This window comes from Papilio xuthus, unplaced genomic scaffold, assembly GCF_000836235.2.
Source record: "Papilio xuthus unplaced genomic scaffold, Pxut_1.1 DF825928.1, whole genome shotgun sequence".
Classification (NCBI taxonomy): domain Eukaryota; kingdom Metazoa; phylum Arthropoda; class Insecta; order Lepidoptera; family Papilionidae; genus Papilio; species Papilio xuthus.
The window spans coordinates 1,846,070-1,871,790 of NW_013532721.1; the positions used below are offsets into that span (position 1 = coordinate 1,846,070).

Here is a 25,721-nt window from a genome sequence, read left to right on the forward strand (position 1 = left end):
TTGTTAAATCATCAAATGATAAAATCTATATCAATGTTTCTTTATGCTTTTAATTAAATAAAACTGACATATATAAATTTCTTTTTATTTTATAAACCTTTTGAAGACTTTCATTTTTTTACAGATTTTTTCTTAAACTGTTTATTTTTCCTCTTTTTGATTTGATCGGATATAGCCTTGCTCTTTGCTTTTAGCTGTTTTCTCCTTATTGTCTTCTCTGGCTTGGTTTTGTTTATTTTCATACTAAAATTAGGATTGTTCTTTGTGTCTGGAATTTCATCAACACTTGTATCACCCTCTGCTTCATCACTTGCAATACCCACTTCTTCATCACTTGCATCATCATCATCATTATTTACTTCCTCTGAAAATTTTAATATCTATTAAGTGACTGGTATTTGATATAGCACTGGTTACCATGAATTATTTTATTTATCTAATATTATGAATGCAAATGTTTGGATGGATGGATGTTAGTTTGAAGGTATCTCCGGAATAGCTCAATGGATGTCGCAGAAATTTGGCATAGATGTCTGCGTCTACATAGGCAGGAAGAACACAGGGGCTAAGGGTTTGTTATTTTCAAGGAAATTCAATCGTAAAAAGTCAGGTTTATTTTTTTACTGGAAAATACTAGTAACACCTACCTTTAACCACCACGTCTTGAGCCTGCTCCATAGGATCACCTTTGAAAAAATCAGGACCCTCTATATCAGGATATCCAGTCTCTGGTTTAGTCGCTTCATGCATTGCCTTCTTTTCAATTCTCCTCTCATATTTGTTACCTGCCTTCTTAGACATTGCTTGTCTCAGTTTGGCAGGGCTGACATATTTTGGATTCTCCCATAATGTTGTCCCACCAAATGATCCAGAAAATATTTTTACCTAAGAATAGATTTATAGTAAATCCATGAGAATTAATGCTATTTATTCATTTCATAATCATTTGTATACAAAGTTTTATACTTACAGGGTTCAAAACAAATCTTGGTCCGATTTCCGCTAAAGCTCCATCTTCAGAAAGTATTTGATAATTCCTAAACCAAATTCTGTTGTCAAGAATCATAAATGTGTACACATGATCAAAGAATGGCTGGCTCTTTGGATGGTATCTGGGCACTCCAAATGTCTGAATGAGCAGCTCCTTTAATAAACTATAATGAGGGTCCTTTGTGAATTGTGGATCAAAGGATAAAAGAGGTCTAGACCCTTTCAAACAATTCCCAGTCATCTTCAGCTCTCCCATTGTGTAAACTGAAATTAATACAGGAAAAATAATAGCCGAAGTACAATTTCTACAATGACATAGAAACATTACATTAATTTGCTTTTCAACTTGTTGATATGACAACTAATTAATCACACATTCAACAAATAAGGCCCGAAAACTGGTGGCGGAAAAAAATATAATGACTTTAAACTTCAGTTGTATTCAACAAATTGAATGAAATATAGACAATTGTTGAAATGTGATCAACTGTTGAATCAACACCTATCCCTGGATGCAAAATTTTATTAATGATAACATAATGATACTAACTGTTCTCTATTAAAAACTTTGCACTTGGCCCATTCGGGACATTAGACATCCATAGATATAGATCTCTCATTTTCCTTCCTTCAAACAGGAGGCATTTGTTGCAATTTTTCATTTCACTTATTTCATTGACAACATAAAGATTCTTGCTTCTTTCCATTTTGGACTCAGTTTTGTGATGAGGCATTAATCTTTTTATATCTTCCATAAGATGACGGTGACGATGGTTGATACCACGAGCAGCAAACACAAGAACTCGCTGTCTGTTTATCCATTTTACCTATAACATGAAATACCATTTATTAGTAAAATATCCCTTGAATTATCAGTTTGTAAGAACGAAAAGAAAATATACATACCTGTTTAGGCAATGGATCATCGGACATTCGGACTGGTGGAAGGACAACCATATTTTCATCTTTTGTGGTATTAGCAGTGGGTTGTTGAACTGCTTTCTTAGTTTTCTTCAGTTTCAATTTAGCCATTTTAAGTATTTCAAACACTTAAAGACTTTTTAAATATTGTCAAAAACACGTGGAAACCGACCGCCTGTCAAAACCAACTTTTTTTTTAATTTTATGACCTGGTAACAGACCCTTAGGTTCAATTCTGACATGACAATTAAGGCCAAAGAGTATATCTAATTATGACAGTTATTTTTTTTGTTTACTTGTTTTCCTTTATGATAATTTAGTTTGTAACATAAGATCAAAGAATTTTATTTTTCTTGTTCAAACAATAATGAGATTTTCTTTCGCTATACAAACTCTCTCTTCTGACATACCCTCAAAATCAATTAAAAAATCTGAGATGAAAATGTGGTTACATAAATGCTGCTTATGTAAACGAATGTACTGCGATCTTTACATTACCAGTGGTTTATTTATCATAATTATAGATAACAAATACGCGACGTCTATAAACAAACTCTCACTCGAAATGATTACGTAAGGATACATTTACATCGTACAATCAACAAACAACGCAGTAGTACCGATTAGTTGCTCCGTGCTACGGTATTAAATAAAAATATTTTTTCTGTGAAACAATTTTGAAGTAATGTTAAATCCATGGACTTTGCTGTTAAGCAATTTAAAAAATACCAATGTTTTCAATCAAATAAGATGTGCATCACAAGTTTTACCACAGTTATCCTCGGTAAGATATATTATTTATTACAACTTGACCCCGAAGCAACTTCGAAGTGTCTTATTATTTGGGAATTTCAGGTGTGTGTATTTAAAAAAAAATGTACATTCTGAAAAAAAAAATAAAGGAAAATATAACTAAATAAACTTTAATACGACTTTCAAACAACTCCTCGCTTAAATAGTTTTATCTTATCGTAGTTCATACAATTATTAATTCAAAACTAATCTTCATAAAGAAGAATTTGACTTCAGTAAACAAGCATTAAAAGAAAACATGCTTGCTTTTTTTACATTTTATGCCGTTTTATTAGCAATACATAATTCAAAATGTTTTATTGAAGGGTTCGATTCCTGGTACAAAAATTGCACACTTTTCGGATCATATTATACTAAAGATTCAGCTTTTGTCGCTTTTATGATTTTAAACGAAAAACTGTGAATGTTTTTTTTAATAATAATAAGGAGGTACATTATTAACAGGAGAAATACAAAGTAATAAGAAAGCAATTCGGCAACATACAACCTTCCGACGTAGATTACTTTAAGACAATTTTAAGTGAAGATCGAGTGCTCACTGATGAAAATGATGTTCTTCCATTTAATATTGATTGGATTAAAAATTGCCGGGGTATGTAGTCGACTTTTCCTCTTTTAATTGCCATTATTTACGTTTTTTCTGTATTTACATAAAAATATTTACGTTAAATGTTTGGAAAATTAAGTTATTGTTTTGTATTTACATTTTTTACAACATATATTACATTTGTTACAACTAATTGTCGCCCATGACTCCGACCGCGCGAAATTAAAAAACCGTAATTAGTCGCCTATGTGTTCTTCCTGGCTAAGATCTACATCTATGCAAAATCCGTTGAGCCGTTTCGAAGATACCTTGTAACAAACATCCATCCATACAAACATTCGCATTTATTATTTAGTAAGAAGAAGATATTGTTGATCTTTTTCTTTAAGAATAATTATTATGATGTATTTTCAGGACAATCGAAATTAGTTTTGAAGCCAAAGTCAACAGAAGAGGTGTCTCGAATTTTGAGGTACTGCAACGAGAAACGGCTAGCGGTGTGTCCGCAGGGCGGGAACACGGGACTGGTCGGCGGGTCGGTGCCTGTCTTCGATGAGATCGTCCTGAGTTTTATGCTTATGAACAAAATTATCAGCTTAGATGAACTTTCAGGTAAACTTTAATTACACAGAAATAAGTTTATTGAGGACATTTCTGTGAAAATTGAGGGCAGCACATCGATCTGTATAATTTTGAAGGGTGGAAGTTGTTTAAGAATTCAAGCTATTGGAAAAGCGATTGTAAAATTTTATCAGGTGGTTTCTCGATACTCCTACTTTCGAATGAATCCCAGTCATAAATAGCAATATATAAATACCCTAAACAGTATTCTATCTTATACAGGTGCATTAGTTTGTGAGTCGGGGTGTGTTTTGGAGAATTTGGACAGTTATGTGCGGGAGCGTAATCTGATAATGCCTTTGGACTTGGGTGCGAAAGGATCATGTCACATTGGCGGCAACGTGAGCACGAACGCTGGAGGACTGCGGCTATTGCGCTACGGGAATCTGCACGGATCAGTGTTAGGCGTTGAAGCTGTGAGCACATTTGTTAATTATTCTGGAATTATGACTATTAATGTACTATTAAGCATTTATTAATTTGTTTATGGTTATTGGTCTGTGTAATGATTTAACGTGGTATTGCATTGGAATGGCCACTGGGCTGTCCATATGTAAATGGTTTTTTATTAACAGTCCTTATTTTACAACGATAGTCTGTTATGATTTTTGTCCCAAGGTGAAAGCCGACGGTACCGTCATAGATTGCCTCAAAACTTTAAAAAAGGACAACACAGGATATCACTTGAAGCATCTGTTCATCGGTTCCGAAGGCACTTTGGGTGTTGTGACCAAAGTTGCAATCCATTGCCCCGCGCTTCCGAAAGCTGTTTCACTTGGATTTTTCGGTATATCTTAATATCTCTTAAATCATTTCATCATATAAATAATATCTCTTTTAAAATTAGTTGTGCGTAGAGAAAGGAATATACATAGTATGGGCTTAGTATATAAATACAGTATGTACATAAAATCTAAAATATTTTTGTCTTAAAATAGGATGAGTAAACAAGGCGTCTTGGCCTCAAGCCATTTCGAAGATACTTAAATAAACTTTATATCGGACAGAGTTTTTTCGCAATAAACTAATACTTTCCAATTTTCTTTATAAGAAGTTTACTAAACATATTTTGCAGGTGTGGAAAACTTCGAAAATGTCCTTCGTCTGTATGCAAGCGCTAAATCATCGCTCGGAGAAATTTTATCTGCCTTCGAAATGGCTGACAATGATTCTATCTCCTCCACTGTACAAAATCTTAAATTGCCGTGAGTTTAGAAATAAAAAAGCTAAAAACTTTTGTCTCGAGATGTGTTTATTTACGATATTAAGTTTTGTTCCAGAAATCCAATATCAGATTATCCTTTCTACGTTCTGGTGGAAACGAGCGGCAGTGACGAAACTCACGACGCTGAGAAGCTGACGAGATTCCTGGACAAGGAGATGGAAAGCGGACTCATAATTGACGGAACTGTCACTTCGGAACCTGCCAAAATGCAGGTGTTCTTATCATTTTAATAGAGTTCAAGACTTTGATATGCTATAAAAATACAGTACGTTAAGTGAGAGGGGGAGGCAAAAGAGTTGGAGGGAGAGAGCATTAGTAAAATCTAACATTTTATTACAGGAATCATTAAATAAAGATTATATTTGCAGACAATCTGGAATCTACGTGAGAGCATAGCCGGCGCGGGTCTGATAGACGGCTACGTGTTCAAATACGACGTGTCAATACCGCTTGCGAACTATTACAGCCTCGTGCCGCTGCTCAGGCAGAAGTTAGGCTCGAAGGCGATCAAAGTATACGGATATGGACATGTTGGTAAGATAAATTCCTTCTATGTGTTGTTTCATATTAATTTATATAGTCACCTCTTTCATTATCATTGGAAAAAACAGAGACAACAAATGTGTCCATACAAATTTCATAGATGTGGAAATTTTGTAGCAGCTAGCAACATCAGTAGCTATTGGGCAAGTTTATCCTTCCTAAATACTTGTGTAGTTAAGGGCCAACTATTGTTCAATCGTAGGAGAATAAGGAGCAAATAGAACACATTCTTCACTGACCCAGTGGTCGATATTATATTAGACAAACTGTTGTGTGATCGCCATTATCCTAATATCAGCAATTATTAAAAGCAAAATATGTGCTAACACATTTCGCCCATTTTCGTAGGCGATGGTAACATCCATATCAACGTGACAGTACCGAAGTACGACGAAGAAGTATGTTCAATGTTGGAACCGTATATATTTGAAGAAGTGGCCAAGTTGAACGGTTCAATAAGCGCGGAGCACGGCGTCGGATTCCGCAAGCCGCATTACATTCACTACAGCAAAGATGTTACAGCTATACACTTGATGAAGCAACTCAAACAACTGATGGACCCCAATCATATCCTCAACCCTTACAAAGTGCTGCCAGAATTAACATAATCATTATTATCAAGACTCAATAAACAATTTTAAGATGTTTAAGAATTTTTCATTTCCACTTTTAAAATTGTCGATAAAATGAAACTGGTATATTGAATTTGGTAGTTCAATAGCTTAGTTCAGTGATTTAAAGGAAAACTTTTTACTAACTGTGGGTTTCTGAGTCCAAAATCACCGTTTTAAAACATATTGTTTTTACAGAGATTTTCATCTCAGAAACCAACGGTTAAACGCGTGAGAAAGTTTTTATATCTTTAATCTTTTTCTGAGTAAGATTAATAAATGTTCGAAAGATTTTCCAAAAACACTTATTTTATCAATTTTGTGAACAAGACAATCCTAAGTTCTTATAACATACCTACATATTACTTTTGTAATCTGTGGACAAAAAATAATCTGTCTTGACCTACATATAGATAACGTAACACCTCAACAACTATTATCAAAAAGTATTTGTATTCAAGGGGGTACAATATTTTTAAACAATCTATAAAAGGATTGTAATTTTTTTGGAATTGAACATTACAGTATATTCAGGGTTTAGAGAAATAAAACGACATTTTACTTAAATGACTTATAATAAAATATCCATTTATTCTTATAACATTCATAATATCACTGCAACAAAAATACAATGGAATATTATAAACATTCGCCCTAATCGCTTTAAATAAATAATTCCAGTATATATTGCAAAAATATTTAAAAATGTGTTCAATTCTGATATACAACAGACGACAACAGTATGAATGTGTGTAGAAAACATTACTGATATATGAACGTGATAATAGACTGGCAATTAGGTCATTATTAAAATACATAATTATACATTTATCACACAATTTCACTTCATACAAATAAGCATTATGTCAATAACAAGCAATTATAAACAACACAATGTAACGAATTTGGCATTACTGGTAGCATTCGTGCACCAAATACAAATAAAATTCATGGAAATATTTACTTAAATATTCGGCTGATCATAAAAAGCCGTTAGAGGGCGTAATGTGATATATTTTTAATAAAACAATTTTCACATAATTAAGGTGAACCTAATTGAATTAAAATAATAAACACAATTTTAAGATAGAAATAAAGGAATATAAACTAAACATAACCTAAAAATAATTAAAGGTTATACATACAACCTATTGTTTTTCAATCTGTGCTGTGGATTTAAAAAATTGTTTTAATAAAAAAGTTTATCATGTCCTCATATAATAATAAAATTTCATCTTCATTTTTAAGCCATCCAAGATTTCATTTTCATATGCGTCCCGGGAGACATTTTAAAAGAATGCATTATTGATTACATTAAAATAAGAGAGTTATTGTCATTTTGCCTCTACACTTGCAAATAAAGTAAAATTTGTATTTTTTTGTGCATTATTTTGCTTTGCTTTTTAAAGAATATCAATTCTAACACTACTTAAACACATTAAACGCTCCTCATTGGATTTTGATTTCCAGTTGTTCTATATCTGACTATAATGTGTTTATTATGCAGTTTATTCTATAACATTTTGTAAGCAATTTTATATTTATTGTCAAGAATTTTGAAACAGTTACAAAATGAGATCATTAAATAACTAGAAGTACAGACAAAATGTAAACAATTGGGCTTTAAAATTAATACAACAAAGAAAACAAATTCCTTCATCAAATTATACAAATAAAGTATCATACGAAAAATAACATTACGGACCTTTAAAAACATATTTTATTTCTCAATTTTTAAATAAGCATTTGAAAACGCCTGATTATTTTGTCCCAATTACATGACATTCTTTTTTAGATTTTTTTCCAGTTCAGTTATTTTCATTTTTATGATGATGTTATTTGATTCAAATGTGACGAAATAAAAAATCTTTATCCAAAGTAATTAATGTTGCTCGCATGTTATTATGAATTTATTCTACTCAGCGGCAGACCAAAATGTACAAATCAAATTGCAAATAAAACAAAACACTGACATCTGCATACATTATTCTAATTGGCTCGTATAGATGAGAATAAAAAATAATATAGAACTTTAACATCCAATAATCACTCTAAAAGAGCACCTATTTTATATGTATTTGATATTACAACATATTCATTTAAAGGCAGTAAATGTCAGTATTTTTGGTTATGTCACATTAAACTTTAAGATATTACTAACAAATGCATAAATGGAAGTATTACTTACGTTGCAATTCAATGCGATCACCCACTTTGCTGTATCACAAATAAGGAGCTGAATACACAACCAGATGTTCCGAGATATGATTTTCACACAACTGATATTCTCTTCCATAAATGATAGTATGGTCTCTAATCATATCGCTTCACTATTCCAATCCTAATTAATACTAATTCTTCTAAAGTGATGGTCTGCGACTGAGATATTTTTATTATTTTCCAAGTTTTTTATAATTTTTTTTATTACTTTTAAACACTTCTCCTGTGGTAGAGTGATGATGCGACTTTGTTTAGTTAGTAACAGTAGTCGCATACTATAAGTGTGGTTATCGTTTGATCTGATTGGACATCTTAAGAAATTCGAGGAAACCGGCCTGCATCTCGGCGTCCATGCCAGTCTCCCATGCGTCGTTTTCTAGTTCGTCTCTGAAAATGTACATAATGTTACAATTACATTTTTAACAATACTAGATGTAATCTAGACTCACTATATGAACCAGGACTAGGCAAAAAGCTATCGCATATGTGGGTAATGAGACATGCATCTTTTGATGAATTATAAGTATAAACCATAAATAAAATAACTATAGAACACAAAGTAAGTAGCTAAGCTAATCAACTGTAATAAAATAATTTAAAAGCATGCAAATTTGATTATTTGGTAGGCAAATTTTGTTTACAAGCGACAAGCTATGTTATAAGATTATGTCTTATTTGTAAAACACTTGCTGGACAACAAATGTAAAGTACTACTGAATTTAAACCTTTGCCAGATATCGCCATCGATTGCTTTTGCACCTTATGAATTCAAACAATTATTTGACGATTAACTATTATAATTTGTACATATAGACCAAATTTTGTAGTTCAACATTCCGTTTAAATTATATATAAACATGTAAATAAGAATTGTTCTTTGTTGCACAGTTAATTTATTAAAATTATGCTATTTACAATGAAATTTCGTACGCGTCTTTACCAACCTTAAACCAAGTTCAATATGCTAACGAAAAATGCAAATTACTAAACTACTAAGTATAAACAAATTCTATGATTTGCATATCCTATATGTAAAAACTCACAGTATGTCTTCGTCGATAGCTGCAGCCTTAGGCGGCAGGTTGCTCTGGAGGAAGGCGCACTCCTCCGCCGTGAGCGTGTGCCCGTCGGCAAGGTAACCTCCCTCGTTGTTCGCCCCTCCTTCCATATCACCGTTATATACTGTTCCAACAAATACAATACATATATTTATTTACATACTAACAACGTGGATAAAGTAAGCCAATGGCTCCTGCCGCATGTCCTAAACGTATCCTTTCATCTAAATGGTACGGATTTTGTCATGTCTTATGGACATGACTTGTCGTCTGTAGTACGCTCTTTAACACATTCACTGCCGTCGACTTGCCTAGCAATATATAAAAACCCAGATCATACCAAAGTTTATAATTAACTATTATCAAATGTCAATAATTTAAAAATGTTTGATTCGTCCAGCAAGGTTTTTGAACTTAAACAACAATAAAATGGTACCTTTATATTTTCCTTTATCTGTTGTGATAAGCATAACCAAAACCATATTTATTATTTTAATATAAGGTTTATTAATGCGCTCATTATTATATTAAAATTAACAATATAAAAGTCCCGTTTTACTAATACATAAAAATCCAACGGAACACATTTTAGTTATGTGGATTAATTTAACTATGTAAATGATAAAACGGGTCAATCATATTGTTAAGACTTTACATATGAAATGCTGTTAGGTAAATTTACATAACATAAGCAGCAAGTAGCTGTATTTGTATGTTAAGTGGCAAGGGCTTAGTAAGCTAGTGAAATTGCTGGCCAAATGATATGTACTATCAAATATTTGAACATGAAAAGCATGTGCATGTAAAATAGCCTGTGTAAATTGTAATTGATCCAATAGAACAGTTGAAATTCGTGACATACAATTTTTTCATGTATAACATCATATCTTTAAATGTCTACCATGTCATCTCAAAAAAAAAAATGAAAGGTATAAAGGTAAAGTAGGATTTTTCCCAATTAAAATCAGATAAACTTGAAATTATAATATTTTTAAAATTTTGGTTTTTTTCATGTCTACCGCGATGTAGGTCAAGCTTGAGATCCTCGGTGGGGATGTGAGTTGTCAAAAGGTTAGGTTACTTGGAATGAATACTGGATGGATTATGATAGAATGTTGGTAAGGTTAGCAGTAAGAACTTACTATTGTTAGGTTGTCGTCGCCTGGTATCGTGGGCGCTAGGTGCGGATTGCGGGGCGGGGTTGTGCGGCGGCTGGGGCTCTCTGTCGGGCTCGGTGAGGCCCCAGCGCGCCGCCCGCAGTGCTACCACGCCGCGTACGCACGGCAGCGAGGAGCGCTTCCGCAGCCGCTCGAATGCCGCGTGCATGCCTGTCGGGCAGTCCGCGTCCAGCGCTATGCCCGACAACTGTACGACCACACACATATTACTTTTACTTATGTCAAATGTGGTGATTATAAATACAAAAGTTATGCTGTTATTGAACATTTTTAACTAATAGATAATATCAATATTGAAGTATTTTTATCCTTATGTCTACTGTCATTCAATTTTTTCTGATTTTTTTTTAATAAATTCATTCGTTTTTATATTTCAAAGTAAACGACACTTAATAGTGCAACTCAATTCCTTTATCTGCCTTATCTTACTGTAATTTAGATTATATACTTTTTTGACTTAAGTAAAGTAATCCAAAACATGTACTCACTTTAAGTAACTGACACACTGCTTTGATATTGATCTCTTTGTCGGTGTCCAACAAATGAAGAAGCACTTTGCAGAGGCTTTCACCTAAAGATTTTAAGCGTCCACCCTGAAAATTATACTATGCAATAAGACACATATACTACTGAAATCAAGTAAAATTCTTTATAAAATTTTAAATATAAAATATCAATTAAAAATAGATTTTTTAAAACAACAAAAACATGCTACAATTCAAACAATATTTAAAAAAAACGATAGTTTATACATACTTACTTTTTACTAAATAAAAGGTTACATTTGTGTGTTGTTAATGACAATAAATGACTAAAGTTTTTTTTATACCTGGCTGTCCTCCAGTTGGGTATAGATCTCTGCAAGGAACATAGCAAACCCTCTCATATTCTCCTCCGATGTCTCGACTCCGCTAATGATCTTATTCTCCTCAGCGGCACAACGCTCCAAAAGACAAGAGCGGAACTTGGACTCTTCTGGTGGCGACACTGAATCATACATCGAGCAGAGTCTTGCCCCATTGTAGCGGAAATTAGATTCAGCAATTGACTAAATAGAAAGGATTAAAATTATCTATTACTGCTGAACTGTAAAATATTTTATTCAACCAATCCAATAAATCTGTTATGAGACCTAAGAGATATAATTAATAATTGCAAGATAAATAGTATTTCAATATGCAAATATTGAAAAGTGATGAATAATAAAAAAAATTGACGAACAATTTCAAAAGCACTTCGAAATTGTTTATTTGACATAGATGAACTTAATGCTTACTATAACATTATTTTGTCAATCCACTAAGCGAGAGCCATAAACAAGGACATTATTTAGAGATGATTTTTTTGTAGTTATATTTAATAATTTTTAATATTTAGTTTTAATAGTTTCGTTAATCATACCTGATTCACAATAGCTTCAACAAGAGGCCTAGTATAGTTGACATCATGTAATGTTGACACAAAAGAGTCAACTAACGGTCCACACAGTGTATCAAACTTGCCAGGTTCAAATGTTATCTCACACATAACAGTAATCAAATTGGCAAGATTCTCCTAAAACATTTATTTTATTAAATGAAGTTATTTGAAGTTTAATAAAATAAACACTTTGTTTTTTGTTATCAACGAACCCGCAGATCCGCATTTTCAAATTCTTCAAGTGCAAATGACATTTCTTCATAACTGTAAGGATTCACATCCTGCGCTTGACGTAGTCTGCTTTGAACAGAGAAGCGCTGGGGCCTGTAGGGCGAAGGGTCTGTGTATGTCGCTGGCTGTGGCACATAGTTAGGTGGGTACCATTCTTTTGCATCAGCAGACAACTTCGATTTTGATGGTTCAACTATCGAACAAAGGAATTGGAATAAATCATTTAAAATGTCTGAAGAAAACGTTTATAATAGAGGAAAATAGAATGCAACGAAATATGTCGTATACAAAAAATTCCCCATGGAAATCGACAAAAAAACTATGAGTCAAATATAAATTAAATACAGTGCTAGTATAGCATAACAACCGGTTGCTATCTGTCAAAGTAAGTCGACGTCATCATGTATGAAAATCTTTAAAACTTTCACCTGGTGTCTTGGTGTGCATAGACGAGGAATGTATGACGTCGCTCTACCACTCACTTGTATTCATCTTGTGAAAGTGTTAACTAAAACTACACATAATCTAGCATCATTACCTTCAACAACGGTTTTCGGTCGGCGAAGTTCACGAGGTTGATTATCGTTTTGCTGCCATCCACGACCTCTGCCTCTGGATCCTCCGACGTCCCCGTTATTCATTTCACCCGGTTATGATATTTTATCTTATGCACAAACTGTATATTGGAGACAGTAACATTAATTTCCATAAACGACAGGATTATAATTTTATCTACTTAAAACCTATCTGGAAGTTGGACACGTAAACAAAGGCGTATAAGACAAACAATATAAACTTTTCACACGGCGCTACCACCAAACGAAGAGCTACCACCATGTTATTCGTGCGAAAGAGATGGCTTGAATTTTATTTCTTTCCATAAGTTTGCGTTCCGTGTTATGCAAAAAATATCAAAAATGGTCTATTTAGACTCTGTGGTCTAAATATTGTTGGTAACAATCAATTAATTAATATAATTTTGTTTGTTGTTAGAAATTGATGTCTGTAGTAAATTAATTTTGCATAAGACAGAATTTACTTACATACAATTTTCAACAGTTTTGTCTATATTACTTTTTTATAACTAAAATTTTTTTAAGCAACCCATTTCCTAAATATTAGTTTAATTATAGTAGAATTATTTGATAGTAGAACTAAGGCGCTTTTTCTTTATATGTCTTTATGCATCCATGCCCTTTGATAGGATATTTACCATAACCGTCTTCAGTACTGTAGATTTCATAAACATTTTATTGAAACCTTTTCTTTATTCTTGTTTAAGAAAATAAAAATTCGTTTCATTTAATAAATTATATTTTTAATAAGTCAACATTACTAAACAGTTACTTTGATACTGAATCTAATAACACTAGTTTCTAAAATTTATTTTCCTACTTTTGGATTTAAAAAGTTATATAATATTGAAATATAATATGGAAAAAAAAAACAAATTAAACACGTAAAATTAAAAAATATATTACAAGTCAACATAATATAACATCTACTGTACAATAAAATACAATCTATTCATCACAAGAAAAACTTAATACTATCTTTGCCTAACTTGTTTAAACTTTTAGAAAATAAAGAGTGCCTTCACATTCATAGTTTATTAATTTTTTTTTCATTCTACAATCAAAAGATCTAAGCTTGGTGATAATGAGAGACTAGGCAAAACAATTTATAGTTCATTCTATATACTAAATGATTCCCCACAGCCACATGTGCCTTTTATGTTTGGATTGTTAAAAACAAATTCAGCTGAGAGCTTATCTTCTACAAAATCCATTTCAGTACCTGAAAATAAGTTTAATTTCTCTTTAACATATATTTAAAAGATATTGCTTATATCATGAAGTGATGATGTGAATCAAATTTTGCTTCTTATTATGAGATACTTTCTTTTCATCCATGCACAGACAAAAAAATTAGTAACTCGCTTATATATTCCATACTATTTCCTACACCTGTGCCAAATAATATTGAGATCCATTAAGTTGTTTTGGAGATATGAAATAACAAATGGAAATTAATGCATATCCACCCAAACTTAGGCCATTATAATATTAATGTAGCAAGTTTAGTATGATGTTTAATCAAAGATAACAGCTGTCACATCTACTTTATCTGTAAGAAGCTTTTGTATTGGATAAATTAAATTTATATAATTAGACTAGCAAAATTGGGTTACATAAGTATTAAGTGCAAAATAAGAAGCACATTCTGAATTTTGAATTAAATTGCTAGCAACATCTTAATTTTATAGAAAATACATACCTAATAAGGTTAACTGTGCTTTTTTGTCTATTATAATTGTCACACCATCCTGTTTTACTTCTTCATCCAATTTGTCTTTAGTTGTTGCATAATCTAATGTGTAGGACAATCCGTTACAACCTCTTTGTCTGACCCCAACTTTCAATCCTATAAAACCTTTAGCTTCTTCCTTAGACATGATCTCTTTCACTTTTTGAACGGCTGTTGGAGTCAAAACCAAAGCGGCTCGCGAAGGGAGCACCCTTTTCTTAACAGCCCTTACTGTTGCACTAGCAATTGTTTTGGTAGCCATCTAAAAAAAATTAAAACTAACTAATTACAAAACAATTCCCATAAATTATATCTCATGGTCAATTTTTTGTCAATTCACGATAAACCCTTGTAAATAAAAATGTTCGATTGTTGAAAGCAAGTCCTATAAAAGTAACTAAATCAAATTTGTATCTTTATTACCTTCTTTAAGCATAAAGAAATAAAACATAAAATTTAGAATGAACAAAATTGGCAAATTTTTGATATTTCTTGTCAAAAAAAACAAAAAAAATGTAAGTACGGTTAATAGCGCATCAAATTTAACATCAAGTATATGGGATATTGTTTTTTGTACCGTGTGCAATAAAGCTGATTTCTGTATTAACAAAATCTGTTTTCGTTATTACATATCACTGCTAAAATAGGTAACGAAATTTTATTTTAGTCGAATTTTGACATTGACAGTGACAAATTAAACATGATTCTTGCCAGAACTTGTTCATTTTTTTTACTGAAGTGATTAGGGAATTTTACTTAAAAAATACGAAACCTACCGGTAAATTTCTTCAAAGTTCAAGTTTAATTAATCAAAAAATTCTATCATCATACATTGAGTCATTACAATTTTTTGTTTAATTGTAATAGTGTGATTTTTATACCATTTTAATTGTTTTAATTCAATGCTTTCTTATTAAATGTAGTTTGTACCATTTTGTACAATAGCTGGAATTAACACGCTGGCAATCTTTACGATTGCAACTTGCGAATGACACGTCAGGTTTATCGTGCAGCGCGGTAATGATTTTTATTTATCGCACTATGTATTAAAATAATTTATAAAATGGGTGGTCAAAAGTTTGAATATGACGAGAGTGGATCTACATTCTTCTATTTCGTGCTTTCGTTTCTCGCTTTAATACTTGTTCCAGCTACATTTTATTACTGGCCAAGGAAACGAAAAGAAGGTTTGTAAGTTTACAATGTAATTAAATGAAACATCTCAGAATCAATAAAACTTTTTATCAAAATGTTTGTAAATTTACACAATATGTACGAAAAAATTAACTACTTGGGCAAAGATACTTTAAGGTGTACAGTTATGTCGCTATATTACGGTGCTGTCAACGTGACGATACGGTACATTACTAAGAAATGGATTCATGTTTACATTAATTGTTACCGATACATTAATTATTACATTAGAAAAACTCTTAAATTTAACCCTTTACAGGTTTGCAATTAAGCGTGATTGAACTAAGTAAACAAATAGTAAAAACAACCTTTTCATTCAATTTCAGACCCCGCAATACAAGCAGAACGTTGCCAATGTCCAAGTTGTATAAAGAAACAGCATGTTATTGAGCAATCACAGCCATACAAAACCTTAAAAAACTTTTTTATTAAATTAGCCATAATATCAGGATGGGTTCTTCTTGGATTTCTTGCATATAAAGTGTCTCAATTTGACTATGAAATGTCCAATTTCGATCCTTATGATATACTTGGGTTGCCACCTGGAGCAACACAGGCAGAGATAAAAAGGTCTTATCGAAAACAATCATTAATACTTCATCCTGACAAGGAGACTGGTGATGAAAAAGCTTTCATGAGACTCACTAAAGCTTATCAAGTAAGTCGAACAAATTATCTAATCTTAAAAGTTATAACTTACTGTTTTGTTTGTTCAGAAAGTAAAGAATTCAAAAATAAAGAATTTTAAGACAGAACATGCACCTATTGGAAGTTGTAAATCTTCTTTGTGTTATATGTTGTACAACTATAAATTTTATTGCTCTTTTTTAATTTTTAGGCACTTACAGATGAAGAGGCAAGAAGAAACTGGGAAAAATATGGTAACCCAGATGGACCAGGTGCAATGAGTTTTGGTATTGCATTGCCCAGTTGGATTGTAGAAAAGGAAAACAGTGTCTGGGTGCTTGGATTGTATGGGCTTGTTTTCATGGTTGCCCTACCTATAGCTGTAAGTTAATATATAATTGATAAATAATTGTATTCATTATTTTTTTACTTATTTGCAATGTTAAAAAAAATATTGTAACATTTTCTTAGTCAATTTCGAGTTTAGTTTGCATAATACAAACATGAAAAAGGCTTGAATTTCATATAAATCTAATACTATTTTTCATATTCTGTTGTGCTATGAGTTTTGGAAAATTACCTAAATAATAGAAACAATCAAAAATCTTTAAGCTTTGTCCATCTTTATTATAGGAATATCAACTCATTCTGGTTTTGATTGAAGATAAAAAATTATCAGTGGTTTTGCAGGCTGTATATTTTATTTTGTTTATATCAGTATAAAATGTTAATTTCTACACAAGAATTCCTTTGCAGATATAATGTTTTCTTATTTTTTTAGGTAGGTACCTGGTGGTATCGTTCAATTAAATATTCAGGAGAACAAGTTCTATTGGATACAACTCAGATGTACTTCTATTTTTGTCATAAGACTCCCTCAATGCCTTTGAAAAGGGCATTGATGATTTTGGCAGCTTCTTGTGAATTTGATCGGAGACATAATTCTGAAATTATTGAAAGGATAACTGATAATGAACAAGTGCCCGCGGTAAGACATATTGATTTTATAGTTCATAGTAATAAGGGTTTATTTTGATTGAATTACATAATACGATTTCTTAATAATTTGTTCATAAAGATAAATAATTTCAGAAGACTATAAATTTATTAAAATAAAAATGTTTTTCAATAATGAACATATTTCAAATATTATCTAATTTTGACATAATAAGAATATTTTATTTAAAAGAACATGTTTATGTTAAATTTGTAGGTATGTAAAACAATAGGCAATAATTGATGAGAACCTTTGATGTTGACACAGATGAATTTAGGTCACTATTTAATGATTATATTGTTCTTAGATATATTTTTCCAGTGTTTTAAATAAGGCATGTATATTGTAAACTATGGATACACTGGATCTAATTAATTGCCAAAGCTAAGAACATAATTTTTTTCACATACCTATATAACATTAGCTCCATATTATATAATTTAAGTTCATTTCAATTTTTACACCAAATTACTTTTCTCTCAAAATATATAATGTAATTTAAATATTTGTCTTTTAGCTTCTCCGTGAATTACCAAACCTTGGTGAAAAGAATAAAGAGCAGCCATTATGTCGGCCGTACAGTATTAAGGCGCGAGCACTTTTACATGCACATTTATCCCGTATGCAACTACCTGAGGAAACATTGGAATGTGACAGACGTTATGTGGTATCCCGTTGCCCGGACCTTATTGTGGAAATGGTCAACTGTGTTAACCAGCTTATTGCACTTGCTTATGCTAGAAGAAGTGAGTTTTATTTGTATTTATCTTGTAAATTTAATAATACAATGTGTAATATAAATTCGACATATCACAACTGTAGCATTCGTTGTGCTATATTTGGCTCGTTCACGTACCGACACGTGTTGCCGGCTCAAAGGTCTGACATCGACTGACGTACCCTCTCTCCGGCATGTACTTATGGCGTGTACGCTCGAGACAAACAACACTACGTTTATGCATACACTACAACAACCAATAGGTCAATAATATAATATAAATAATAAGAGGCTGTTGTAAATTAAAAAAAAATTAAACTTAAATGAGTAATTTATAATATTATCAACATTACAGGCAATTTTACCTTTGGAATTTCAAACATTTTTATCCATTTCAAATTCGACATGGTAAAATGTATGCAATTATTAAAACAAGAAAAACATAAGTGAATCTGATTTCCGCAATGCATTTTCTAAAATGTTCTTACAAATATTCCTTTTTCTTAATATTAAAATGTAGAATAAAAACAAAATCAAATTGTAACAAATTTACCACCAATAATTGTTAATTATTTTATACTTTTGTTTCAGTTCCCCGTTTACCCACAATTGAGACAATAGAAAACTGCATGAAGCTCTCCCCAATGATAGTTCAAGGGCTTTGGGAATACAAGTCTCCATTACTCCAACTTCCTTACATTACAGAAGACCATCTCAAATACTTTACAAATCGCAAAAAACATATAAAATCATTACTCCAATTAGCTCAATTGTCCGGAGAAGACAGGAGACAAGTACTTAGGTTCCTAAATGATAAACAATATGAAGATGTTATGAAAGTGTTAGGCAATATGCCTTATATACATTTCCAAGTTAATACAGAAGGTATGTCGATGATGCATTATATTTTTTATATTTTACTTGCTCATACTAAATATTGCTTAGCATGTATAGTCGAACCTTGCTAAGTGAGAGTCATTGTCCAGTCTCGACAGACAATATCCATAAGCAAGCAACTCGGATTAGAGAGACCTCTCCAAGCGAGAAAAATGTCTCAGTCCTTTAGACTTGCTTATTCAGGTCCAACTGCATTTAAGAAGTAGTTTCTTCGTATGTCTAGAATATTATTTAATATATCGGCCGAAGATTTAAGAAATTAAATATAGTGTTTTGAATATTTTCTTTTATTTTTAGTTATTGACGATGAAAATTCGACGGTTGTGACAGCGGGCGCGATTGTAACAGTAACAGTATCTCTCAGAAGGACCAACATGAAGGAACTTTTCGGAGATACCACCATCAAAGAAAAGGAAGCAATAAAGTAAGTAACCATTAAATGTCTGCATGAGACAGTTAAGGATTTGTATATAAATTTTTTTTTCCTGGAGACCTAATTTTAGCCCTCTTTTTCTTCCCAACCTTTTCTTATAATGGGAAAGGGGAAGTTATTGGATGGAGGTGGGGACCCATTGGAAGAAAATAATCTCTTTCTGTGCGTCTCTACCTCCGTCGACTAAGGGTAGGCAAAGCATCCTTCCTTCGTATCTTCGCCATTTCGCCGAATTCAGGTGTCTGCTTGCTCGTTTGCTTTACAATATAAAAATAAAGATATTATATTCAAAAACACTTTTTAAATTTGCTAATGTATGTATTTTATTTTTAGAGAAGACGAAGAAGGTGGCGGTGAGAATGGTGACAAAGTAGATAATGATAAAAACGAGAAGAATGATAAAAAGGATACATTCAAAAGACCGGTTTGGATGAAGCAAAGTAAGAAAGCACCGGCGAAGAAAGCTAAGAAACCCGCGGCGGCGAAGCAGCAAGCGGCCAAGACCGCGGCCGCCGGTGCTGCGACAGCCGCCGCAGCTGCCACCACACCTGCAGCCAATGACACCAAGAAAACTAAAGAACCAAAGAAGAAAGATGACGAAGGTAAGAAGCTATTTGATTATAACTCTAAGATGTAACTATGCCCATCTATGTAAGTCCCAGTGCGTTTCTTTGGTGATCCCGAATTCACCAGTTGCACCAGGGCATGGCCACCATGTATTTTAGTGGGTAAAGTCTTTTTCCTCCATAAGGCAGGATATCTTATAAAAATTTCCCCACAATACAAAAAAAACAAGATTGTCCCATCATTTTTATAGTTAGGTTTGAATTTTTAATTATTTGCTATAATTTCTGATATGTATAGATCTTTACGATAACTCATAAATTTGTTGTTCAAGATATTTTTATGTTGTCAGGCGAGGAATCGGACATGGGCAGTTCGGATGAGTCAGGTTCGCACAGCTCGTGCTCGGAGGACGAGTCGCGCGACAAGTCGTCAGCTGCGGAGGATGACGACCAGTGGGAGCGCTTCCAGAAGAGGATACTGAAGCGGGAGCGGCTCGAGGGGCGCTCCAAGAGCTCGCATCCCGTACACTGCCCGTACTTCCCACAGGTAATAAACTCTAAACTAAAGGAACTCCTTAGACCAGATTTAACATAAGAAACCAGCTGTCGCCTGCGATTCCATCTGCGCAGAATTAAAAAAAAAATGACATAATGTGTGCCAAATTATATAAAATCAATTGAGCCGTTCCGGAGATCAAACAAACATCTATCCATTCACATATCCATCCATCTATCTAAATATTCGCATTTATAATGTTAGTAAGATATACAGTAAACAAGTAAGGTAATAACACTATTACAAGAGTGTCGCAGCCGTTGCGACAGTGTGTAATTGAAAGATAAACGTGCAGGAGAAGCAAGAGTTCTGGTGGTGCTACATCTGCGACCGCAAGTCGCGCACGCTGCTGACTGCGCCCGCGCACGTCACCGCGCTCGCCGCCGCGCACGAGCTGCAGCTGCGCTTCACCGCGCCGCGCTGGCCCGGCCTCTACACGCTCGCCTGCTGCCTCCGCTCCGGTCAGTACATCCGCACCCTGCCTCACCCGCCTCACCCTGCCCTCCCCCTTTTTACATTATTACCCTGGATCTGCCGAAATAGCGTAGCAACCGCTACCTGTAGGCACCTTTTGCCTTTAATCGACGGAGAATGGGACGCACTGAAAGAGAATATTTCGTCTTCTTATGCGTCTCCCTCCTCCGAGTCACACATATGTACAGTCGAGGATGTCATTGAAATAACATGAAATTGCTAACGTTCATGTAATTAGATTGAAAACTCATTACAGCAGTATACAATTCTGTTAAATAATATAATTTGTGGTTGCAATTTTTTGTATGATATTCGACGCTAAGTGGGAAGTTAGTTAAGGTACAGATGGCAGGCAAAGCGGCATTGATACGCATTATTGATTTTTTTAACATGGTCTAGATAACCTCGTTTGATATCAATATTTACATTATCATTTTTTTCGCTACCATGATTTACACTTAGAGATACAAGTTTGCTGCCATGAAGCACAAAAAAATATGATTTTTTTTATATTTTGTGTATTACAGCTTCTTCAGACACTTTTCAATAAAACAACTAATAAGGCGAGCTTTGTCTCTGTGTGAATATATAGTTAGCGTAACTTATTTAACTTATATTATATATAATAAATATAATAATAAATATATTATGATATTTTTATCATAGCCACTTGATTCAGGCTTTGTCGTAAAGAGAAAGTATTCGATTATTTCCCTATATGACTAATTCGGAATAATGTGTAACCCTTGCGTAACTTGACGAGTAATCGTTGACGTAACGTGTATCGACCTGGAAAGTTTCACAATATCTTGATCCTTGCTTTGAATTTATATGTAAGAAAAAAATAATGAAAATACACTCATAAACATCAAATCCAGGGAAGATAAAATTTATTAAGTTGGTCAATAATTTAGCTGAATATGGAAAAGGATTTCTTTATTTAAAGTTGAAGATGAAGAAAAGAATTGGGAAAAGTCTAATTTCAGTAGTGGAATGGGTATAGTCTGATTGCGGTATAAAAATATTTTAATTTGATAATAACATTACGTATGACTCACATCCTAGTATTCAAGATCGTTCCATTAGGGAAAACGGTGAATAATAATGTGTCAAAAGATACAAATCGTAGATATATATTTTTATTTTTATACCTGCTGAAAATATGTCGTACAATAAATGTCGAGTCATCCAATATTAGCTTGCAAACGTTTCATTCTTATAATAGTTGTGCTAAGCGCGAAAAAATAAGCCGTGTTTGTATCACCGTTTCGTAGAAGTGGGCCGTGTGTTTATTACTACAGAAATACATTTTAAAGATGCAAGTGCGCATATAAAATCACAGCGGTCGTGTGTCTGGGGAAGGGCGGGGTAAACTGGTAATTACTCGCCTGTGCGGTGGACATAACTTCACGCCGCATTACACTGATGTATGGTGGTTACATTTCTCGGCGCATACTCCAAATTAAATACATATTTCAAATAGTTATGATGTCTGAATGAATGTCTTTACATTTGTACAGTAAGAAAAGAAGGTTTTGTGACAAAATATGCATAAAGTACAAGAACAACAGATATACACCATACTATTTTGTTTTCTATTATATAGTTTAGGATGATATGATACGACGCACACTTATGAATTTAAGCACATCTGCGCAATCTAAAACGCAAGGAACGCAATAGGCATTTGAATAATTAAAATATATATGGTGGTTTTCAAATATGTCAGTGATCCAAGGTCGTCGAGGCGCAGTGCCCTCCCTCCGCATCCCGCTACGTCGCGCTACACCTAAAATTATAAACATATATAAAAACGGCTAAAACAGTTTGAGACGACGCCAGAAAGTTTGAATAACCTAAAATTATGTTCTGCCTAGCGACTCGCGCAAAGTTAAGAGCCACCAAGATATCTGAAAACTACTATACCATAGTCTATCAGAACATATACCAGGCAATGTACGATGTATTTAAGTTATTGTGTATATACAGACTCGTACATCGGCATGGACCAGCAGCAGGACATGAAGCTGGACGTGAAGGAGGCGGCCGCGGTGCCCGCAGACCACCCGCAATGGGAGCTTAGCGACTCCGACACTGATAACAACGATCAGGTATGTATTGCAACGATATATCATTGTAACTATAGTTTCCACTGCCAATACTAAGCGAAAACATGTTTCTATGTCTGTAAAAAACAGTAAAATGTGAACAGTAGTAAAAGAAAATAGGATATAGTGTTTTTCTAAACTGACTGCTTATCTATTAAAACTAAAATGTAATTTAGATTTAAACTTCGACAAGTGTTGGATACGGAGGAGCGTCGGTGGCTCAGTGGTCAAGCACTTGACTTGCAATCTGCAGGTCCTGGGTTCGAATCCCGTCATGTACCAATGTGTTTTTCGATTTCCGATTTACATATGTACATTTGTCCGACGTTTTTACGCTGAAGGAAAACATCGTGATGCAACCTGCACATATCTGAGAAGAAATTCAAAGATATGTGTCAAGTCAACCAACCCGCACTGGGCCAGCGTGGTTGACTATGGCCTAATCACCCTTACCTTAGGGTAGGCTCCGAGGCCTTGGTGGGGAACATATAGTGAGCTGATGATGACGAAGTGTTGGATAATTTAAACAATTAATACTGCATTAGGTATAAACATAGAAACGTGATAAGTAGTTGTTTAGTAAATAATGCAGATTACTGGGTGTTTGCTATTCGATGAATTCTCGGCTTCTTTGTCATTAAATCATAATATGATATTGTATCCACCTACATTGTATAGATCCAGATTTGCATTGCATACGAATTTTAATACATTATGTAATGCAGGCCACACACGTTAGGTTTATATTGAAAAGAAAACTAAAAAAGCTATTTTAAATCATCCTTAAATTAAGTTTAAATTTACACTCTCTTTAACTATCATGGATACATTAAACGAACCTCTATATTTGTAGCACAAACAAATACCAGGTTATCTTTATAAAAAGTCTTGGTTTGTTTGGATTAGTTAAGGTATTCCTGTTAGAATGTACACTGCAATTGATATATTTGATTTGCAATCGCTCCACTATCAAATAATAACCTAATTACATGTTGGTGCGATCGTATATTTATGGAATTGAGAACGGATACGTGATGAAATCCGTTTATCGTATTTACATGATGTTAGTGATCATCCGACTGCTCGAAATTTTATCATAGTTTTTTTATTATGCAGAAATAAAAGTTTTTTGATGTTTCTGATTTTTGTAATATATTTTGCATATTTATTTGCGATTGTAATTTTGACGATAACTTATTAAAAAGAAATATTAATACAAATAAAAGTGCAAAAGCATGACCGACAGCTAGTCTGTATAGTTGAATTCACATATCAATTGTGTCAATGTAATTAATAATTTTTTCAAAATAAGTCCATAGAAAAAAATTCAACGTTTAAATTGATAATAATAAAATGGTCTGGTCAGATAGGTTTATTTATGTATTCCATCGATTTTGTCTTTAGGTGGTGATATGTGAAGGTAACTGTTATGTTGTTGTTGCAGGGCGGCAATGAGAGTGAGTTCACCACAGACGACGAGGTTGAAGAGGAGTGATGGGATATTAAGTTATTTTTATAAAGTTTATATTGTACCGTACGTGGAGTTTGTTGTAAGGTTTGAGAGCGAATGAATATAGTATCTTTTATATTCCATTATTTTGTTTTATTCTCATTTTATTGTAACAAGAGATATATTTTGTGTAATATTGATATTTATTGTACTCTATAGTTTACTCATTTAGGGTTTTGTGGTGTATTGTAAAATGTCCGCCTTTAATTCTCCTCGTGTCTTTGCAAAGATTGTTTAAGAAATATTATGTACTTCTGTAAGAAAACAAGTAAATTTTACATTCAAATATATACCTTCTACTTATATACATACTTACTATTTTGAGTAAAAGGCTTAAGTATTTTTAGATCTGCCGCTAGTTTCTTTTTAAATGACATTAATTTATTTATTGAGCTTTCATTTGTTAAATAAAAGTTTCTGTTTCACAGATCTTAGAGCGTTTAATTTTAAGATTATTTTTTGGTAACACTAATGATTAAACGATAAAAAATAAAAGAATATAACAATACCTACATTAACATATGAAAACTATACCATGTTTCGATTTAATCACAGGATGTTGGGGTGTATCTGGAATGTCTTTTGTCACCGTTTTGTTACGGGAAAAGATCAATTTTATGAATTTTAAAACTAAAAGTAATTACAACACAAACTTAAAAGTGATTTGTTATAGAAAATTAATTTTTGATTAGTACTGCATTCTCTTTTCTCCGGTTTCATTCTCTAGTATTTGTCTTTATAATGCAATTTAGGTTTACAGTCGTAGTATTTGAAGAGGCGCAAATATTTATAATACAGAATGCATGCATCGCGTATGATGTGGGGTCAAATTCGCGCTCGCGCCGGCCTCGATCATGACCAAGGTTTAGTTAATTCGTGAGCCGCATCGCAGCACAAAGGGATGTCGGAGGGTATCGTCCTCGGAGGCTGCGCCGGCGCGCCCTCCTGCGCCCGAAC

The 25,721-nt window shown here is 33.2% G+C and overlaps 5 protein-coding genes across 7 annotated transcripts; 2 read left to right on the top strand and 3 right to left on the bottom strand.

The window, feature by feature from the left end:
* Window positions 1-95: 95 nt before the first annotated feature.
* On the bottom strand, window positions 96-2,128 carry LOC106125415 (ribosome biogenesis protein BRX1 homolog). Its single transcript, XM_013322610.1, has 5 exons — window positions 1,897-2,128; window positions 1,541-1,817; window positions 971-1,254; window positions 648-885; window positions 96-364 (listed from the first exon to the last, which is right to left on the bottom strand). The coding sequence occupies exons 1-5, from the start codon at window positions 2,020-2,022 to the stop codon at window positions 111-113; spliced, it is 1,179 nt and encodes a 392-aa protein (XP_013178064.1). The 5' UTR covers window positions 2,023-2,128; the 3' UTR covers window positions 96-110.
* Window positions 2,129-2,432: 304 nt separating this feature from the next.
* Window positions 2,433-6,305, top strand: D2hgdh (D-2-hydroxyglutaric acid dehydrogenase). Its single transcript, XM_013322609.1, has 9 exons — window positions 2,433-2,695; window positions 3,169-3,316; window positions 3,686-3,883; window positions 4,115-4,308; window positions 4,511-4,679; window positions 4,968-5,097; window positions 5,173-5,329; window positions 5,486-5,651; window positions 6,009-6,305. Exons 1-9 carry the CDS (start codon window positions 2,597-2,599, stop codon window positions 6,266-6,268), a joined length of 1,521 nt encoding a protein of 506 aa, XP_013178063.1. The 5' UTR covers window positions 2,433-2,596; the 3' UTR covers window positions 6,269-6,305.
* A 1,340-nt stretch (window positions 6,306-7,645) lies between these two features.
* On the bottom strand, window positions 7,646-13,231 carry Paip1 (Poly(A) binding protein interacting protein 1). Its single transcript, XM_013322605.1, has 8 exons — window positions 12,916-13,231; window positions 12,359-12,570; window positions 12,129-12,281; window positions 11,557-11,775; window positions 11,216-11,320; window positions 10,692-10,914; window positions 9,535-9,673; window positions 7,646-8,878 (listed from the first exon to the last, which is right to left on the bottom strand). The coding sequence occupies exons 1-8, from the start codon at window positions 13,016-13,018 to the stop codon at window positions 8,779-8,781; spliced, it is 1,254 nt and encodes a 417-aa protein (XP_013178059.1). The 5' UTR covers window positions 13,019-13,231; the 3' UTR covers window positions 7,646-8,778.
* A 647-nt stretch (window positions 13,232-13,878) lies between these two features.
* Window positions 13,879-15,363, bottom strand: MagR (Iron-sulfur cluster assembly 1 homolog MagR). Of its 3 annotated transcripts, none has more exons than XM_013322296.1 (3): window positions 15,262-15,363; window positions 14,655-14,946; window positions 13,879-14,174 (listed from the first exon to the last, which is right to left on the bottom strand). In XM_013322296.1, the coding sequence occupies exons 2-3, from the start codon at window positions 14,944-14,946 to the stop codon at window positions 14,071-14,073; spliced, it is 396 nt and encodes a 131-aa protein (XP_013177750.1). In that variant the 5' UTR covers window positions 15,262-15,363; the 3' UTR covers window positions 13,879-14,070. The 3 variants fall into 3 exon arrangements, with proteins under 3 accessions (XP_013177750.1, XP_013177751.1, XP_013177749.1); XM_013322297.1 differs by having other exon boundaries at window positions 15,208-15,306; XM_013322295.1 differs by lacking the exon at window positions 15,262-15,363 and adding an exon at window positions 15,108-15,149.
* A 294-nt stretch (window positions 15,364-15,657) lies between these two features.
* On the top strand, window positions 15,658-24,847 carry Sec63 (translocation protein Sec63). The gene is made up of 12 exons (XM_013322623.1): window positions 15,658-15,871; window positions 16,205-16,536; window positions 16,717-16,887; window positions 17,287-17,493; window positions 18,020-18,248; window positions 18,812-19,105; window positions 19,415-19,541; window positions 19,884-20,152; window positions 20,467-20,663; window positions 20,968-21,133; window positions 23,136-23,257; window positions 24,699-24,847. The coding sequence occupies exons 1-12, from the start codon at window positions 15,748-15,750 to the stop codon at window positions 24,747-24,749; spliced, it is 2,289 nt and encodes a 762-aa protein (XP_013178077.1). The 5' UTR covers window positions 15,658-15,747; the 3' UTR covers window positions 24,750-24,847.
* The last annotated feature ends 874 nt before the right edge of the window (window positions 24,848-25,721 follow it).

Coding starts and splice junctions, on each gene's coding strand:
- LOC106125415 (XM_013322610.1), bottom strand. CDS start 2,022: ATGGCTAAATTGAAACTGAAGAAAACTAAGAAAGCAGTTCAACAACCC. Junction 1,818..1,896: donor ATGATCCATTGCCTAAACAG/GTATGTATATTT, acceptor TTCATGTTATAG/GTAAAATGGATAAACAGACA. Junction 1,255..1,540: donor AAAGTTTTTAATAGAGAACA/GTTAGTATCATT, acceptor TATTAATTTCAG/TTTACACAATGGGAGAGCTG.
- D2hgdh (XM_013322609.1), top strand. CDS start 2,597: ATGTTAAATCCATGGACTTTGCTGTTAAGCAATTTAAAAAATACCAAT. Junction 2,696..3,168: donor TTTTACCACAGTTATCCTCG/GTAAGATATATT, acceptor CATTATTAACAG/GAGAAATACAAAGTAATAAG. Junction 4,680..4,967: donor TGTTTCACTTGGATTTTTCG/GTATATCTTAAT, acceptor CATATTTTGCAG/GTGTGGAAAACTTCGAAAAT.
- Paip1 (XM_013322605.1), bottom strand. CDS start 13,018: ATGAATAACGGGGACGTCGGAGGATCCAGAGGCAGAGGTCGTGGATGG. Junction 11,321..11,556: donor CCCAACTGGAGGACAGCCAG/GTATAAAAAAAA, acceptor TATAATTTTCAG/GGTGGACGCTTAAAATCTTT. Junction 10,915..11,215: donor CAGTGTGTCAGTTACTTAAA/GTGAGTACATGT, acceptor GTGGTCGTACAG/TTGTCGGGCATAGCGCTGGA.
- MagR (XM_013322296.1), bottom strand. CDS start 14,946: ATGGCTACCAAAACAATTGCTAGTGCAACAGTAAGGGCTGTTAAGAAA. Junction 14,175..14,654: donor AGCACAGTTAACCTTATTAG/GTATGTATTTTC, acceptor ACTTATTTTCAG/GTACTGAAATGGATTTTGTA.
- Sec63 (XM_013322623.1), top strand. CDS start 15,748: ATGGGTGGTCAAAAGTTTGAATATGACGAGAGTGGATCTACATTCTTC. Junction 15,872..16,204: donor GCCAAGGAAACGAAAAGAAG/GTTTGTAAGTTT, acceptor ATTCAATTTCAG/ACCCCGCAATACAAGCAGAA. Junction 19,542..19,883: donor AAAGAAAAGGAAGCAATAAA/GTAAGTAACCAT, acceptor TTTTATTTTTAG/AGAAGACGAAGAAGGTGGCG.